Source organism: Sciurus carolinensis, chromosome 6, assembly GCF_902686445.1.
Source record: "Sciurus carolinensis chromosome 6, mSciCar1.2, whole genome shotgun sequence".
In the NCBI taxonomy this organism is placed as follows: domain Eukaryota; kingdom Metazoa; phylum Chordata; class Mammalia; order Rodentia; family Sciuridae; genus Sciurus; species Sciurus carolinensis.
The window spans coordinates 111264817-111284596 of NC_062218.1; the positions used below are offsets into that span (position 1 = coordinate 111264817).

At 36.8% G+C, this 19780-nt stretch overlaps 1 protein-coding gene across 1 annotated transcript in view; it reads left to right on the forward strand.

The window, feature by feature from the left end:
- Window positions 1-19780, forward strand: part of Fbn2 (fibrillin 2) — a 228018-nt gene that overhangs the window by 98381 nt on the left and 109857 nt on the right. Inside the window, 2 exon segments of the mRNA XM_047555526.1 lie at window positions 9491-9616; window positions 18381-18533. Coding sequence (XP_047411482.1) covers window positions 9491-9616; window positions 18381-18533 — 279 coding nt within the window.

Consider the following 19780-nt stretch of genomic DNA (forward strand, 5'->3'; position numbering starts at 1 on the left):
GCTTCCCCTTGCACCCTGCACAGTTCCTACTTTGGCACTGTCACGCTATACTGTTATCAGGTACAGTTCTGGACACTAGCCACCACTGCCAACTTCTGGGGAAGGAATGAAGGATAGCTCACTGCCTTGCAATCTTATTTCTGGACCAAGAATATGTGTTTCTTGTATTTTGAAATCAGTTGGCACCCTCCTTCTCTCCCCGCCTCCATTTCTAAAAAAAATTTTGATTCAGTTGATGAACCTCTGTTTTGTTTTGTTTTTTTCTTTATGATGCTAGTAATTGAACCCAGGACCTTGTACATGTGAGGCAAGCACTCTACCACTGAGCTGCATCCCCAGCTCTCTCTATCTCTCATCTTCTTACATGTAACCTCTCAGTGCTATGTGTTTGGAACAGAAGGGGAATAGTAAAGCATCTTGATTGGAACTCAAAATCTGTATGTTTAATAAACTGCCCAGGTGATTCTTAAACACATTAAGGTTTTGTAACATCTACTATATATTTGACTCTATTGAGAAAACTGAAGATATCGGATGTGAACTTATGCAACCTCATTTCCTCTATTGCTATGTTTTCATTTTCCCTTTTTCCTGTATTTGATGAATGTCTTACAGTTTTTTTCAGAGATACATGCTCCAGCTTTTAATTCCATCATCTTTCTGTGCAACTTTGAACTCTTGCCATTATTAGTTCATTTCCTAGCTGTGTCTCTTCCTCTTTACCTGTAGCCAAGATCATCCTAGGACACATTAGCACAAATCTTCTCCTCCGTCTCTTTAGCCACCTCTCATTATATTATTCCTCTCTGACTTTTTTTTACTGTAAAGTTTCCTAAAATCTTATTCTGCACCAGTCATCTCAAGTTCCTCACCACCTACTGATTTTTCTTTCTTAACGTTGCCTTTGTTCTCTAGAATCCCTGATGGCATTTTCTCTTAGAGATTATCCTATTTCCTCTTAAATATGCTTCCTTAGTTACTAGTTTCCTATTGCCGCCAGAACTTGCTTCCACAAATTTAATGACTTAAAATGACACAGATTTGTGATCTTATAGTTCCAGAAATCTGAAGTCGGACATGGGTCTCACTGGGCTGAAATCAAGGCATCTGCAGGTCTATGTACCTTCTAAACTTAGGGAATAAACAATTTTTTTGCCCTTCCAGCTTCTAGAGGCAGCTCTCATTTCTTGACTTGTGGCCCCTTCCATCTTTGAAGCCAGCAATACAGCATCTCCAAATTTCCCTCTGAATCTGGCACTTGTGATTACATTGGAGTTGGTACCAGGGTCATCTCCCCATCTGGAGATCAGCTGATTAGCAACTGTAATCCCCCTTTGATCATATAAACTAATAGATCCCCAGGTTTCCAGAAGACATCACTGGGAGGCCATTATTCTGCCTAGCATTCTTTGACTTTCTTGAAACTTGAATAGCTTTTAACCATCATGGTGACCTCTCTTAATCTTCTCTTTATCTTCACTTCTCTTTTTTTCAAATGAATATATCTTCATAGTAACCATTTATAACATTTTCTCTTCTATTGGGGTCTCTGCTTCTCATCAGTTTATATTCTCAACCTACTGATTTTATCCACTATCATAGTTTCAACTGTTTGTATCCATAGATGTCTTTTCAGAGATCCACCCTGGACTTTCAGCTGTTTTTAAATATTAGTTACTCAAGATATTCATGATAAAACTATCGATTTTCTGCAAAAATTTTTAACTCTTCTAATTTTATCAATATTTGCTCAATAATGGAGCCCCACTGTCCCTTTCTCTTACTCTTGCTTTTACTTTTGGGATATTCTTGTTTCGACCATTTTTGTACTTGTCCTATCCTCATTAACCAGAGCTTACATGATGGCATTACCTCTCCTGTCCCCCATTCTTAACTCAGCTCTGTTCTGCTTTATCAGCATCAAAAGATGTCTTTGCCAGAAGTAAAATTATTATTCCTCTTTATTTAAACCAAATTTTTTGAGAAATTATGCCCTTAAAAGGTAATTAGTTATCATCAATAAGCTAAATATTCTATGTTTATCTAAATTTTGTCTGATTCAACCTTTTTTCTTAAAAATACATATGATAGAATTACAAATAAAGCTCATACTTACCAATTAGAACTGAAGGTAAAACAGTGTCCTTTCCAGCTTTGTTGCATATGTATATACTACTGAAAAAAATGCACAGGAAGATTCTAAGAATTGTATTTGTCCCCCTTCCCACAAATAACTTGTATAAAAGAGAAAAATAATTGTATGCTAACTGGCCAGCTAGACTAAGGAAGTGAATATATCAGCTTTCTTGAATACAATAACAATGTAATCAGTAATATGGTTTAGAAAACCTGAATTCAGTTAAAAAGTCATGGCTTGGGAGGGCAGGGCTTCCTGAATGTAAATTTAAAAATCTCATTAGAGCTTCACCTAGCCAAACTAGAATTAACTGGTAAAATACATTTTTAAGAAGTTTTAAAAATACATTATTTAATGTCTCTGGAAATTAAAAGAAATCCAGCCCCATATAAAAAAGGACTACACATCATTATCAGTTGAAATCTATGCCAGGAATGCAAACTTGGCTCAGCATCTGTAACTAAATCAATATAATATGTAAATAAGAATATATATGTAAATATTATATGTAAATATGTAAAAAAGAACAAAAGCCAGGATCATCTCAATAAATGCAGAAAATCATGAAACAAATGCCATCATTTCATGATTAAAATGATCTACTAATTAGGAATAGAAAGGAATTTCCTCAACTTGATAAAGAGCATCTAATAAAAACTATAGCCAACATCATACTTAATGGCAGAAGAGTTAATAGTGTCCCTAAGATCAGGAACAAGACACGATGTCCACTCTCTACTATTTGACATTGTGCTAGAGGTTCTGGTTAGGTAAGAGAAGGAAGTACAGTGTGTTCAGACTGGAAAGGAAGAAGTTAAATTAAATAGTCTCCCCTTATCTTCACAACATACATTCCAAGCCTGGAGTGGATGCCTGAAACCATGTTAATAACTGTGATAAAATTCAATTTATAAATTAGGGGTAGCAATTAGGTGCACTACTCAATCACTTTGGGGCCAGTAAGTAAAACAGGGGGCTTCCTGAACACAGGGATAATAAACAGTTAACAGATGGGTAGTATATATAGCATCGATATGCTGATAAAAGGTATGATTTACATCCTGAGCAGTATTCAAGATTTCCTTGATTTACTAAGAATGGCACACACTTTAAAACTTCTGAATGATTTATTTCTGGAATTTTCCATTTAACATTTTTGGGATCATTTTTTGAGCATGGGTTTCTAAAACCACAGAAAGCAGGAACCCACATAACAGGGGTTGATAGAAAGCATCCTTCAGTTAGTGGATAAGATATCAACTGAAGTGAATAGGTACCCACTAACATGGGCATGGTAGACTGCAAAATGCTATTAGAGCCAATAAATGAGTTTAACAAGGCTATACTTCAAGATCAGTGAGTGTACAAGATGAATTTTATTTCTGTGCACTGAGTGAACATTCAGAAAGTGAAAATAAGAAAAGAATTTCACTTGTAAGAATAAAGAATAAGCACTTTAAAGAAATAAGTGCATAAAATAAACTTTAACAGAGTAATTAAAAGACTGGTACACTGAAAGCTGCAGAATATTGCTAAAGGAAATTAAAGAAGATATAAATAAATGGAAAAATAGCCCATCTTTATGGATTGGAAGATGTGATAGCGTTAAGATGGCAATTTTGCCCATGTTGATCTCCAGATGTAAGTTTCTGTCAAACTCCCAGATTTCACTTTTGCAAAAATTGAAAAAAGGTTCTACAGTTCATATACAAATAAAACATCATTTGAGGGACATGAATAAAGAGCTCTTACAACTTATTTTAAAAAGACAAATAACTAAACAATGAATTGGGTAAAGGAAATGAATAGATACTTCTTTCCAAAGACAATATACAGAAGGCTAATAAGCACACGAAAGTGTGCTGCACATCACTGTCATTAGGAATATGTAAACGGAAGTACAATGTGGTACCACTTTCACACTCAACCAAAAGGAAGAAAAGTGAACAAATATAATAATGAATGTTCTTTTGGTCCCTCATACATTGTTAGTGGGAATGTAAAATAGTACAGCTAATTTGAAAACAGTTTGTCAGTTCCTCAACAAGTTAGACTCAAAAATTCCACTGTAGATGTATAACCTGAGACAGATCAACAGAAGTCCACACAGAACTAGTACTTGAATGTTCATAGTGACTATTTATAATAGCTAATAAATGGAAATAACCCAAATACATGTCAACTGACAATGGATAAATAAACTGAAGTAAACTTACACAGCAGGGGCAGGGTTGTGGCTCAGTGTTAGAGTGCTACCTAGTATGTGTGAGGCACAGGGTTCAGTTCTCAGCACCACATAAAAATGAATAAATAATATAAAGGTATTGTATCCATCTACAACTAAAAAAAATTTTTTTAAAGTCCATACAGCAGGACATTAGTAAAAAAGATGGAAGTACTGATCACAGCATAACATGGATAAACCTTGCAAACATCATGCTAAATGGAAGCATCCAGTCACAAAAGACCACATGGATTATGATATCATGGATATGAAATGTACAGAATTGGCAAATGTACAGCATCAGGGCTGGTGAAAGATAAGAAGAGTGATTACTAATGGGATTGAATTTCTTTTGGAGGAAAGAAAATGTTCTAGTCATGTTGTAGTGATGATCGTACAACCCCATGAGCATATTAAAAAAACAAATTGTGCACTTTAAGTTGGTAAATCGTATAGTAGACACATTTTATCTCAATAAAGTTCTTTCCAAATATACAACAAAATTCTGAATATAGATAGTACTTTTAAATCTGTAAAGGGAAAAGCAAACCTCACTTTTCCATTACAACTTACTTTATCATACCAATATTGCTTATCGTCCATAGAAAAGCTTAAAATAGCAATTTATTGCATTCAAGGCTTCAGTCACGAATTTTCCTAATGTCAAAACAGCAAATAGGCTACTAAATATAAATTCAGTGTATAACAAAATTATATATACTTCTTACTACACACACACACAAAAGTACAAATTAGGCCAGGTATGCATGGTTCCTTGTCATTGATGGAAGGAAAATATTCTGAGAACACTTTATAAAACAAAATTTCTTGTTTTATTTGTACTGAGTCCTCTGTAACATAAGTGTCCCATGGACTGCTTCTGCCTGTGCCATGAACCTGTTAGTATTGATAGCATCTCTAGACGAGGGTTGTTAGAATTCAATGATATCCGATATCACGCTACTACCACATCATTCATTCTATCCTGCTTAGAGTAAGATTTGCAATCGTTGTAAATGTTGGTTGACAAATAGGAGGTTATGTGGTTTGGCAGTCAGAAATCTGTCAGATGGTTTTGTTTAGATATAGCTTCTTTAGTTCAGCTTTTTCAAATCTCCAGAGACTTCCCAGTCCCTCGGTGCCTGTACCCTTCCATGGCACACTTGGTGACCCTCTCCTTTTTGCAGAGCTCTTCCTTTGTTTCCATCCTTATACCCTTCCCTAAATCCTTCTTTCCTTCCTAGTCTCCAGTGCCCTGTTTTCTTCCTGTGAAAGGTATTGATGGTTCTCATGGCCTCGTCTTAAATTTAGCTGTCTACTTTGGAAATCTCATCTATGACTGTAACATCAGATGTGATCCCTGTACTTGATAATAAACCACATAAGTACATCTTCAGAACTTACCTCTCTGCTGAGTTTCATACCCAGGTTTTTGGCTGTACGGATTAGATTTTTGTCTGTTTCTCTCAAACATCTCAAGTTCCAAAATGTCCCAAACTCAATTTAACCTCAAAATGGGATTTTTCCTCTGTGTCCCATTCTCCATTAATGGACCTTATTGATAATGCTAGAGGTCTGAGTCCAGTGACAAAGTCCTGTTGATTTCTCCTAATTATCTCTTCAATGTGTTCTCTTCCTTATTGTAAAGCTTAACTTCAAGTCTCAACGTTTATCATCGGACTACCATTATTCTATCCACACTAAACATCGGGACTGTCTTCCTATGGTATCAATTTGCTTATGTAATACTCTTGTTCATTTAAATTCCTTCCAAGACATCATTCATCTCCTTCAGAATATAAGCCAAAGTCCTTGGAATGGCTCTTCGGGATTTGGCATATGCTTAACGAGCTATGCTTATTGTCCATCAGTTTCCCAGCCTTTCTAAAACACTTCCCATTCTTCAGTTCTGCCATATTTTAAGAATCACTGGCCCCACGCTGTTATTTTATTGTTATTTGCTAATCTAAAGCTAACTACTTTCCACTTGTCACAAGGCTTGGTCCAGGTCTCTGGACCCCTGTAGAGAAGTACATTTTCCTGGCTGAGGAATCATTCAGAAATTGGCATGTGTCCCAATTCAAGACATTGGGACAAATAGGAAGATTTGCTAGGGACTTCTGGAGAAAAGTTTTCTTCCTCTTAGGAGAGAACCACTAGAGAGACAGCCTCTCCTCTGCTAAATGTCCCAGTCAAAGGTCTAGCCTAACCTGCTATGGCCATTTTACCCCTATTGGAAAAAGCAGCCTAGGATAAAGTCAAACACAGTAGCGTCCTGCTCAGTATTTCTCGGAGAAAAATGAGCAGGATGCATTGACTTAAACCAATCCTGAAGTCCATGCTGCTTCTGTACTTCCAGATATGAAAACTATTTAAATTTCTGGTTTATGTCAACTTGGATTGGTTTTTCTGATATTTGTAGACTAACGCTCCAAACCAGTAAAATTTCAAACAAGTTCCAGAGGAAGTGAGTGGAAGCACATTAAGTGTACAGAACATAGATACAAACCAATTCCAGTGTTAAGACTTCGCCTTTTCCCACGAATACTCTTATCATTAGGCACACTTGTTTATGCCTAGGCAATATGTGCTTCCTATTTTTGAAGATAGTAGTTCCAAATCTGATTATGACATGTGCTCTTGAAGAACTAATATACAAAAGAGCTAACTGCTCATACCCTTCAGAACAGAAGCATTCATGCTAAACTTAAATTAATGGATAAATATTGGGCATGACTACATTAGTCAGTTTTTTAGAGCACCTACTTTTTTAATTCTTAAAATTTGGGGGGCATCTGGCCCAAAAATAATTGAAAAGCATTCTTATTTTTTTAATATAGAATTCTTACATACTTTCCTGAGAGTCTTTAATATCCAGTTATTTTAAAGTAAACCTTTTAAGGTTCCTATTTAATTCTTAGGAGAATTGTGAAAAACATAGAGATTTTGTACAATAAAATATTTAATGGAAAAACTACAAATGTAATATCACTCCCCATGTTTTTCTGTGTCCCAGATATTTTTCCCAGAAAAGGAAAATGTCAGATGTCTTTCAGTTTTCTCCATTTCTTGTTGTCAAGGAGGGTATTTAAGACTAGTGCACAAAGAAATTCTTTATTATGGAAAGAAATGCCTGGAAAGGAATCACATTCTCCTAATTTTTAAGAATTTGCCTCAATCAGCCATACCTGATGCACAACGGTAATCCCGCAGCTTGGGAGACTGAGGCAGGAGGATCGTAAGTTCACAGCCAGCCTCAGCAACTAAGCAGTTCCCTAAGCAATTCAGTGAGACCCTGTCTCTAAATAAAATATTTTTTAAAAGGGATGGGGATGTGGCTCAATGGTTGCATGACCCTAGGTCCAATCCCTGGTTTAAAAAAATTTTTTTTTTTTTTTTACATCAATCCTAGGCTCTACATGCTCCTGGATTGTTGGTATAGCATCAGAAATTAGAAAACTAAAAAGGCAAGTTTTGGTCCTTCACTTTTGTGGGACTTGCTGTTTTGTGCTCTTTTCCTTTTTTGGCCTTCCTTATCCCCAGGTGATTGATGAGTTTATTTGGTGGGTACAGTAAGTTATTCTAGTTTCATCTCTGTTGGATCCATGTTCAGTTGCATTAAACTCCACTGCACTGAGACAGCAGCACAGGATGCAACAGGTCCTAATTTTGCACACATGGTTTCATTTTGTTGGATTAAGTCTAATGGTAACTTTTTCACCACATTATATATTTGCTTCTCATGTAGTCATTTCATGTTAGAATTCTGATCTCTCTTGAGGCTTTGGTAGATTTTGATTTGTACCTCTCTGCCTTCAGCAGCTAACTGTTAAGCCTCAAATGAAGATATTATTTCAGAGAATGTCTGAATCTAGTAACATTTTTTAAAGAATATGCCAAGAAGACACATGCATGTAGTTAGTTCACAGCTTGTAGACAAGAGTGACTTGTGAGAATAAATGGAGAAAAAATGAATAGGCCGACAGAGGAATGCAAGAATGGCATTACCAACACCCCCACTTTTTTAGTTGTTTAATCATGGAGTTTAATTTTTTTTCCTTGCATTTACAATAAGAATGTGTTTATTTTTTTCTTGACCTTTAAGTTTACACATTCTGAATGAATATACAACTGAAAGGAAAAAAACTGAAAAGAAACTTGGAGTTTTAAGTAATTATCTATGTTTATGGCTTTTATAATTGTTCCTTCTATTCATTGGTCTTTGCTACCTCTGTTTCTTAAAAAAGACTACTAACAATCCAGCAGCCCTGGCTGGATTTTCCTCACAATGGCTCATTTCCTCTTAAAATGTATTAGCAATTAGCTCCCAGTGTTCCTAATTGCAGCTTTGTTTGACTTTCCACCTCTCTCTGCTCACTGGATTAGAAGAGAAGTACATTAAAGCTTATATAAATGGCCAGATTTTCTCCTTTAGGGAAAATTTAAAAGAAAGCAGACCTTTCATTAATGTGAAAGGAAATAGACTATTCCCAACATTGAGTAAGCTAAATGGATAAGTGCAGGGAGGTACAATAGGAAAACTGGACCCTTCCCAGACCCTCCCAAGTTTCTCCTTGCCATGTTCCTGTATTACTTTAGACTGAAGTTATTCCCAGAATGTCAGATATCCCCATATTCAAATATAAGTACATATCCCAAAACCAAATAGGAAAAAAACATCAGTTACTCTCTGTTGGTCCAAATAATGAGTGTGAACATTAGCTAGAAGTTTTCAAATGTAATTATTCCATATTTTAAGATGTAATTGTGTACATGTTTTTCAAAGGGCTCTTGAAGGATAATTCCCTAGTTGACTTAGAATGGAAATGAAAACATTGACATCTTTACTTATTTCCAATTTAAATTGCATGGGGGGGGCGGAGAAAAAGGATATAGAGTTTTGCTTTAGTTGGCCTTGTTTTACTGCCATGGGAGTTTACTTTCATCTGAGTTCCCATAGATATCTGTGAGAAATTCTTTAGTGCCTGAAATAAGAGTATCTTCAGGGTTATGTGATCTGACCTAATCACCCATGAGTGCTCTCCTACTCTTTCTTTTAAAAAAAAAAAAAAATCCCCTTATTTCATGAAGTCCTTTCTCATTTATCTTCTCCTCCTTCCCTTGATTAGACATCGATGAGTGCAGCATCGTTCCTGGGATATGTGAGACTGGTGAATGTTCCAACACCGTGGGAAGCTACTTTTGTGTTTGTCCACGTGGATATGTAACCTCAACAGATGGTTCTCGGTGTATCGGTAAGCCTGGTATTTGGAAGGCACAATACACTGCTCCTTTATAATGACAGAACAGCCCAAACAGGTGTGCCGATGGCAAGTTATCAACCCATTGAGGAAGTGACTGAAAGAGCTGTTAAAACGAACGGTACCACTACTCAGGGGCTGGTAGACCAGGTACTCTTTGCAAAGACTTCAGTTTTAGAAGGGTTTATGTTGTTAAAATCATTTGGGAAATAAAGAAAGACTTCCTTGAGACATTGCTCTTGCCCAGCATTACAGACACAAAAGCATGAGAAAGATTTTTAAAATCTGCTTTAGGAGACAGAATGTAGTAATTAAAGGTTCTTTTGTTGGTATGAATCATGAATGTAGTCAACATCTATTTACTTAGAGCTTGTTTATTCTAGTAAAAATAGTGATTATGAAAAAGAAATTGACACCTCTAATTTTGTGTTTTAAGCATATTCGGATTAAAGCAAAATATTCTTGAATGCTCTCCTTTGTTCAGAAAAACCAAACAGTGCTTCTTAGTCATGGTGTGGTCCGTTCATCACTGAGCAAGCCTTAGACGGTTTTTCTTTTTGTACTGGTGAATTTATCTGAAAGGGGCTTAACCACTGAGCCACATCCCCAGCCATTTTTTTTTTTTTTTTTTTTTTTTTCAATTTTGAGACAGAGTCTCACTAAGTTGCTTAGGGCCTTGCTAAATTGCTGATGCTGGCTTTAAACTTGTGATTCTTCGGCTTCAGCCTCTTGAGTCTCTGGGATTACAGGCATGAGCCATGGCACCCTGCTAAACTTTTGTCTTGCTGTGAGCACAGGGACTGTGAAAGTCCTTTGATAATCCTGGCACAGTGAGCTGCTACTCTCCCATTTCTCTTCTTGAGCATTAAGTCTAGTCAATTTCAATTTTAAGCTGACAATAGTTAGAAAGAGGAGACAAATGCACAGTTCTCTTTAGAGTCCCTGAAGATTCACTTAGTGTAGGAATTGGAGAAATTTATTCAGTACCCAAAGAATTGACTTGCTTGGTACACTAGAAGACCTGTGCCACCAGTACAAGGACTGTGATCTGAATTTGTTTGATAAATTACACTGATATGCCAGGCAGTATGCTGGGTGTGACCATCCAACAGAGAATATGAGACATGTAAGTGCTGCCTTCAGAATACCATCATCATAAGTAATAGTGAGGAAACAGTGGCACTAACAGTAAAAATAGCACCTATCTCATTTATAAAGCAAATACTGTGTGTTAGGCACTGGATATCTTCATTCTCAGGAAAGCTACTGATCTCTTTCTCCTTGAGTTCCCTCTAATTGAATGTTCAATAAAATATTCCACATTAAGAGGAGGAGAACAGGAAGAATATGTCTGCATTTTATCCAAGATATTCTGAAATTGTTTTTACATATAAGATCATTGACTTGTCAGTTATGATAAACTCCTTTTGTCTCTTGCCTCTGTAAAGTCCTGAGTTCACCTAGACATTCAAAACCCTTGAGAACCAAGGCCAGCCTGCCCTCAGGACTCATCTCTGCCCCTGGGAGCTCACACTCTTATCTCTCATGCTGCACAGGCCCACACTGCCACGCCTTTGCCCACAGTGCCCCTCCTCCCCTCATTTCAGGACATTTTGCACTTTCACACACAATTGTATTTTCCTCACTGGTCACACTGAGCCCATTGTGCCCGGCCTCATGCAGCTTCATGAACTCTGGGACTCATGTCACATCTTGGAGTGAATTTGGTGCTCAGTACATTTTTTTCTGGATGAATAGGAAAATCAACAAAGGAATGAATGAGATGATATTGAATTCAGGAACTCCCTGCTTGGTAATAACTGCTTGTGTCATTTGGCATCCAGTTGGACACCATGGTGTGGTCCTGGTTGCTCAGAAGGCAACACCTGACTGGAGGGCCAGAAACTGAGTCCTGAACTAACCAGAGACCCATTCATCTTGTGACAGCATCATACTTTAGGAACGGAGTTAAGCTCTGAGACTAAAAACCTATAAAGCCAATGTTGAAATTAAGAAGATGAAAATTTTTGGAATGACTATGTTACATTTGGAATAAGTATGTTTTCCATGTGTAAGGAAAAAGATAAATACCAGGTTTTAATGTGTGAAAGATTTTTGTCTTTGATTTTTCAGAAATTTTGAGTCTTTTTTCTTACATTGAATTATTTATGATTGAATTATATGTCATGAATGTTTTCAGAGGATTTATTTTTGTAACTATATACTATACATGTTACAGATAATGAGGTAGTTTGTTTTTTTTATTATGAAACTGCCTACTATCTGCAGCTTTATTCTGAGATTAGTGAATGCTGAATATTGCCCTAATTCCCTATTCTATTTAGCACAAATATCCTGAGTGCATAGTGCATTATAAAGCATCTATAAGTCGATCCTCTTTCTTTCACAGTTTTACATGGTAAGAAAGTTTTACATGGTAAGAAAGTTTTTTAAAAAAATTTTTAGTTGTAGATGAACACCATACCTTTATTTTATTTATTTATGTGGTGCTGAGTATTGAACCCAGTGCCTCACATGTGCTAGGCAAGTGTTCTACTACTGAGCAACCCCAGCCCCACATGGTAAGAGCATTTTAGACATTTTAATTTTAAAGTAGGATAAAATTTCCTATTTTATTATATGCTAAGTACAGATGACAAATTCTTGATTTAATTTTATCAAATGCGTTAATCAAGTTTGTAAATATGATTAACATGGCAGTTCTAAAAGGACTTGAAGCATAACTAATAATCTTTTCCTTAAAAGCATTTTAATAACATTACTTAGTGAACCTTATGTCATTTTATATTTACTTTAGTTGACTTTATTAATACCTAATTTTCACATTGTAATATAGGCGCAGGAGAATGACTGACAGCCGGCAGTAAGTGAATAATGAATTGACAAGAAGCAGTGAGCAAACTGACATGCAGGATAATGTCCCTGCTGCTCTCGTGCACACAGAGCTGGCACTGACCCTCAGCAAGGGGACCACCAAGTGCCAGGCAACAGCAAGTTCCGAAAACGAGATCAAGCATTTAGAAATTCTTACATGATGTTGCCACAATAGTGTAAGGTGTTTCTTTGAGTTTTACAAAGTTTCAGAGCACAGCATCACCTTGGAGTCTTCTTGAGAAAACAAAATCTAAACACATCATTTGTGGTTTAGTCAATGTTTTGCTGCTGTGACAAAATGACCTGACAAGAACAATTTTAGAGGAGAAAAAGTTTATCTAGGGACCTCACAGTTTCAGAGATCTCAGTCAATAGACAGTCAGCTCTATCCTTGGAGGTCAAGGTGAGGTAGAACATCAGAGTGGAAGTATGTGGCAGAGGAAACCAGGTGGACATGGCCACCAAGAAGCAGAGAGAGAGAGAGAGAGACTCCCCTCACTAGTAACAAAATACATGCCCCAAAGGCATGCTCCCAGTGACCCACCTCCTCTAACCACACCGTATCTGCTTTCAGTTACCACTCAGTTAATTCCTAATAGGGGATTAATTCATTGATTGGGTTAAGGGTCTCATAACCCAATTATTTCACCTCTAAACCTTCTTTCGTTCCCCCACATGAACTTTTGGGGGACACCTCACATCTAAATAATAACAATGTGAAAAAACATGTACATATCTGAGGCAGTGGGTGATTAATTGCTGAATGATTTTAAGCAATGTATGCCATCAGTCAATATAAAACCCAGGCACCGTGGCACATGCCTGGCATGTGAAGGGGTCTAGGTTGATTCTGGGGTGTTGAGAGCTCATGATGAATTTTGAGAACAGGTGAAAATCAATGGGGCCCTGATGTACATTTGGAGGCACAGTGGCAGGGGGACTATTTTCAAGATAAAAAGAGAATGATTGTCATATTGGGTCAAAGCATGAAGGCCAGGATATGATTTTTAAGTCAAATTTGTAAGATTATATAAACCAAGGAAAGTTTGTATAGTGAGCAGCACTCTGTAACCCGGGGCATTGATTACATATTCATGTGCACATTTGCACTTGAAGGAGGATCCAAAATACCAAAAAATGTCTTAACTAACAGCTGAAGAGGCAGACAAAGGTGAAACAATGTACTGAACTGTATTTTGGTTTTAATGAGAATCATATAAAAGATGACTGGTGGAACAGGAATATGAGTTTTAATTACAAAAGACAGAGTTTCAGCAGGGCACTATGGCACACACCTGTAATCCCTGTGGCTCTGGATGCTGAGGCAGGAGGATCAAGAGTTCAAAGCCAGCTTCAGCAATGGTGAGGTGCTAAGCAACTCAGTGAGACCCTGTCTCTAAATAAAATACAAAATAGGGCTGGGGATGTGACTCAGTGGTTGAGTGCCCCTGAGTTCAATCCCTGGTACCAAAAAAAGAAAAATGAAAAGATATAAAAGAAAGAAAGACAAAGTTTCCTAGAAAGAGAACTTGAGATGATGAGGAAGAAACACTTTACTGCTTCGAAGGAAGAAGTCAGTCTGGGTGCCACCATGGTTCTGTTTCTTTCATTGCCCCTAGTTCACGATTTTAGATTAATAAAAATCTGCAGAAATAATCAGGGGAAACCCAGGCTGGAACCCATCAGAGAGAAGGTGCAGGTATTCAGTGTCCAGAGTCAATGGCTGCTATCCATGGAACATCTTCCACCACCAGTGTTCTGACCTGGACTAAGCTCCTCTGTGTTTTCTGACTGAATCCTTTATTTTTGTTTAATGAGCAAAAATTTATAGAATATTTACATTTATTTCAGGATACAGTCCCTGACTTTTACCAAGGTTCCATCGTATTGTATAATTAAACACTAGTTCTCTTCAATCAAGTTTAGATGAAATGTCAAGTGAGGAAACACGCTCTGATAAGTGAACCATGATTTTGTTTCAAAGTAGAGTTATATTTTAATCAGAGGAGATGAATTGCTTCCTCTTTTTCAGGGTGGCTATAAGTAAGGCTCTTGTAAGCCTTGTTCAGGAAGTGTAGTGAGCGTGAGAGAAGATGAGAGGAATAGACTTGTTTCCTCACTTGGGACTTGTCAATCCTACCAATAAACATACACCCGGTGTTAGAATGACTTTTCTATAGCTTTTCATCTTCTTTTTCCCTAATAACTTCTTGTGTCAAGGGATAATGCTCATGGACAACTTTTATGTCTATCACGTGCCCATTTTTTATCCCAAATATTCTTCCAGATGACAACATTTTTTAACCCAGTATTTTTTTTCTAAGGACCATGAAAATTCAGACACACAGAGGAAAGAACAGTGACATAGGAAAAAGTAGTACCTGCACTGTGCTGCTTTGCTTTGAATATAGCTTTGGGGGGCCTTCACCATGAGATACTACACCAATTGAATCTCATCCTGTATACTTCATCTCAAAGGATTAAAGACGGGTTGCCTGCCTCTGCTGTTATTGGATGATTCTCATCATGGAATTTAGGGAAAACATTTATGATTTTCTTTCTAATCCTCCCTTGCTGGCTCTACCCTGTCACCTATGACTTAGTTTCCTGGAATATATATTATAGAACTGACCTGAAGTTTCCAAACTGTAGAACAGTGACTATTATGCATTTTTTTAATTCAACATCAAAAAATGTTTTTCAGATCCCCACATGATGGTAATTTTATATCCTCAAGAAAATACATAATGATAAAACTAATTGGCATTTGGTAGTGGTTTTAAGTGAAGTTGTGTTTTATAAGTCACAGGAGGGTATCTGTCAGTGTGAATTCCGGTGTTGCCTACATGTTGTGAAGCATTATCCACTTGTACTGCAGTATCCAGTGTAAATACAGATTTGTGAGCTCCTCCCCATATGGGAGCAGACTCCCAAAGTCTGAGGATGGTACAGAATGGAGTCCTGAAGAGCACTGACTATGTTCTGATGGGTATTTTGATATATGTATCCCTTATTTCCAATTTATATTTAACCGATAAGGTGTTTAGAAGTGTACAGAATTTTCTTAGTTCCAAATTGATTTTCAACTTCATTATATCCACTGTGGTCAGAGAAATATTCTGATATTTGCTTATGGCTTAACAAATAATTTCTGTAAATCTTCCACACAGACTTGAAAAGGATGAATTTCTCTTGACTGGTGGATGATAGATTCTAGAATGTCCATCATATCCAACTTAGAGGCCTGAAGATGAAATCTGATGGCACACTAAGAATCCTGTTTTCACCTCATTTGAGAGCTCTATTTTATTCTTCTTCTTGGGCCAGCTTTTACTTTTTTTTTCATATTTTGTCCAGTATATTTTGATTGAGATGACATCCAAGGTAGCTAATATACCACTCTGCTAAAAACAGAACATATATTTTTTTTATTTCCTTTTCTACCAACTCTGTTCCACCAGGAAGAATTAAATGTAATTGCAAAATCAAGCAACTGTATTTGTATGTAATCTATGCTTATATACAAACAACATTTGTATATAACATTTTATTAGTCACAGTAGTATATCTGTCAGTGTGAATTGTGGTGGTACCTGATCATAGCAAAACTTACTGCCAAATAATATTTGTATATAAGCCTAGGACTCCTAGCTCAAGGCTATGGTTTTGTTTCTAGTTTTGTTTTTCAAAATTTATGCTACAACATCCTCCTTGGAGAATTCTTGAGGAGGTGAGTATTTCTATCCTACCTTGTTGGGTTAGTTGTGTCCTGAGATTAGTGATTATTATTAAAAGTTGGGACTTTTTCTTTTTAATTTACATCCTGTTCTTGATGAGTGTAACAGTCAAGTCAATCTAGGAATATGATACTTTGGGTTCCTAGAATGAATATTTTAACGTTTATTTCATGGGATCATTCTTAAGAATAAAAACTCACCTTTGCAATTATTCCCAGTGACAAACTGCCCAAGCCCAACTCTGAAGTGTTTTAAAATGTCCTCGGCACCTTTAAGTATGTGTGCATGCATGGAACTCAGTGCTTTGCTTTCGACTATACTGGGTTTCTTTGGGGAAATGAAAAGTGGTGTTGGTTCTTACATGGAATATCTTAAAACCAACTCATTTGTTACCTGAGATATACTACAGCCCATTCAAGAAAATAGTGTATTTATTTCAAGTTCTGTGTATAGTGCTAGAAGTTTTGCCTTTACCTATTAATGGGATTGTTTGCAATATCATTTTCATCTGCGTCATTGCTCTATAGCTTCTGATTGTTGTGCTACATCTTCTTGTGATCACAGACAAAATGTCTCTGAAAGCATCTTGACAAAGATTGAATAGTATTTAGTTAACTAGCCTCACAATTTTTTACACTGGTTAGAATAAAGGCAATTTCAGTTATAAACACATGCAGTTTGTGTTGATATCATATACTCATGCAACTTTACCTTTTATGGTCTTCTATAAGCATCATAATTTGTCGTCAAGCCTTTTTCTGATATTATGACCTTTATTACAGTCATATTTGATCATGTTGTTTCTCTACCCCAAATCCTGCAGGGTAATGCACAAATTCTTGACTCTAGCAAAACTCACTGTCAAACTCACTGTTCCTTCTGAGTTTTCACCCTGCTTTACCTCATCAGCATTTGACCTACTGGAACCCTAGTTCTCGAAAATGTCTCATCCAGCCTCATAGCTTAAAATAACATATATACTGACAACGCACAGATATGTAACTGTGCGTTATATATCTGTCTTTTCCATCTGACTTTTCCTCTGGGTTCCACACTCAATTATTTGACATCCCCAAAGTAACATGTTTTAAAGAAGAGCCTGGTCTTCTGTCCCCCAATCTTATTTCTCCTGATCTTCACTGCCTGAGGGTCAGAAACTGGGGAAGTCTCCAAGATCCTCTTTCTCTCAGACCCCACAGCCAAGCTAGTTTCCCTTGACTCTGACTTCAGTGGGGTCTGCCATCTGCTCACGTCAGCACGTTCACTGTTACCACCCTCATCAGCACCACCGTCGTCTCTCACCCGAATGTCTGCAGTGTCCTCTGCATTGGTCTTCCTGCTCTCACCATAGCCAGTTCTCATAGCATTCAGAGATCTCCTTAAAAATATCATCCAGTATCTTTTCTCTATTGAAACCTTTCAAAAACTCCCATAACACTCCCTTAAAATCCCTAAGTCCTTCCCTAATGGCTGTAGAGCTTTATGTGAGAACCTCTCTGAGCTCAGTTCCTTCCACTTTCCTTTCTGCATGTTCTTCTCTAGTCTCTTGTTCTTCACACACATCAAGCTCAGCCTCTTCTTTCTGAACTTCTTTTCCTTCACCTACCTCCATGACTTTTCACATCATTTGAGTAAGTGTCTGCTCAGATGTTCTGTCTTCAGCTGCTTCTGACCTGCCTTTCTAAATCAACACATGGATCAGTCAGATGTTGCTGCAAAACAAATGGCTACAAAATCTCAGTGGCATGCAGCAGACTGATGCGCAGGTCATCTGGGGTTTGGGATTGGGACTGGGTGATTGCTTCCCTTCAAGCTCCAGGTCTGTCTCAGTTTGACTCCTCATTGCAGTTTGCCTTCAGATATGCTCAATGTCTTTCGTTTTTGTATTCCTGAAATAAGACATGATATAGGTACTCAGCGAATGTTGACTGAATAATGAGTAAATCAGTGAACAAAAATAGAAAAATTTGGAGAAGGAAGGCATGAGTAGATACAATAGAGATTAAGAGAAATTAAGTAAAATAATAATAATGAATAGTTCACTTCACTTACACTGTCATAACATGTGAAATGATAAGAATCTGAGGTAATTCTTCCACTTTCTATTTCCCACTTTGTATGTTCAGATCAGAGAACAGGCACGTGTTTCTCGGGCCTGGTGAATGGTCGCTGTGCACAAGAACTCCCAGGCAGAATGACAAAAACCCAGTGCTGCTGTGAGCCAGGACGCTGCTGGGGCATGGGAACCATCCCTGAAGCCTGTCCCGTCAGAGGTTCTGGTGAGTGGTGGGCCACTGGTCTCCTTAGGACAGATGGTGTCCTAAGGAAGAGTAATGGACTGGGCTCTTCTCCTGGAGGTCAATTCTTATTTATAGTCACATCTTTAGTGATTTGGATGTTTTCATGGGATCAGTTTTGATAATTCCCAATTTAATAACATCAGATAAACTGAAAACTGATTTGTTTTGTGCAGGTGTTTTAAAAGTTATTTTGAATGTCAGTAGTTCAATTTGGTTTTAAATCCCCTGATCTTTAGTTTCAGATCTTCAAGGTCTTAGAATAACAAGATTCTACCTTCTTTTATATTTTATTTCAGGAATACCCTCAGCCTGTAGTGTCCCCATTCTTGAAGATATTTTCTTTTGCTTCTCATGACCTTGAAAATAATACCTCCCCTTCACTTGGATGTATTAACAGTCTTATAAATAAGTCTATATTGGAAAATAACCTTAGGATGAATGAGAAGTAGTTCCTCTTGTTGTATATAACATGAGATTTGCAGTTAATGTTTATCACAAAAAGATACATTGATATGTTATCTTTTTCATATTGAATTATAAAATCATGAAAAATAAAATTTTTTGAAATATAAAGCATATATGCTATCATGGAAAAAAAATCATGACATCTTCTTCATTCTTTTCAAAATCACGAAGCCATAAATACCCAAATCTATTCCTTAAAAGGGGGAAAAGCAAAGTTAATGTCTAGTAATAAATTTTGGAATTTTATAGTTCCTCTAGTAATACATAATTAATAATTCTTATTTATTCTAATATAGTGCCTTGATTCTCTGAATACTTATGGAAATAAGACAGTTGCTATATTCCTGGCCTCTCTTCACTCAACATTGATACTGGTACACTAAGGAGCAGATATTAAAACTTATTGAATATTGTCTATAGTTAAGATCTGCATTAGAAAAAAATATGTTCTAGAGCCATATTAAAACCTAATCCCTTAAAGAAAAGAAGGATCAGGAAAAAAGTATAAGTGTAATATTGATGAGTATTCAAGTAAAACCAGATACTTAAAGCTTTAATTTTCACCTGTCCAAGTAGATTTCTTGCCTTCATAGTTGTGTCTGGAATTTTATGAGTTGTTCTAAGAGGCATAAAATAAAAATACACATATAAATGATTCTTGGTGCAGCCTACTTAGTTAAAATGATGTGGCATAGAGGTTTTGAATACTTTCCAAAACATCTATACCTTTTCCCTGTTACAGATAGTGCTAAAAACGTTTA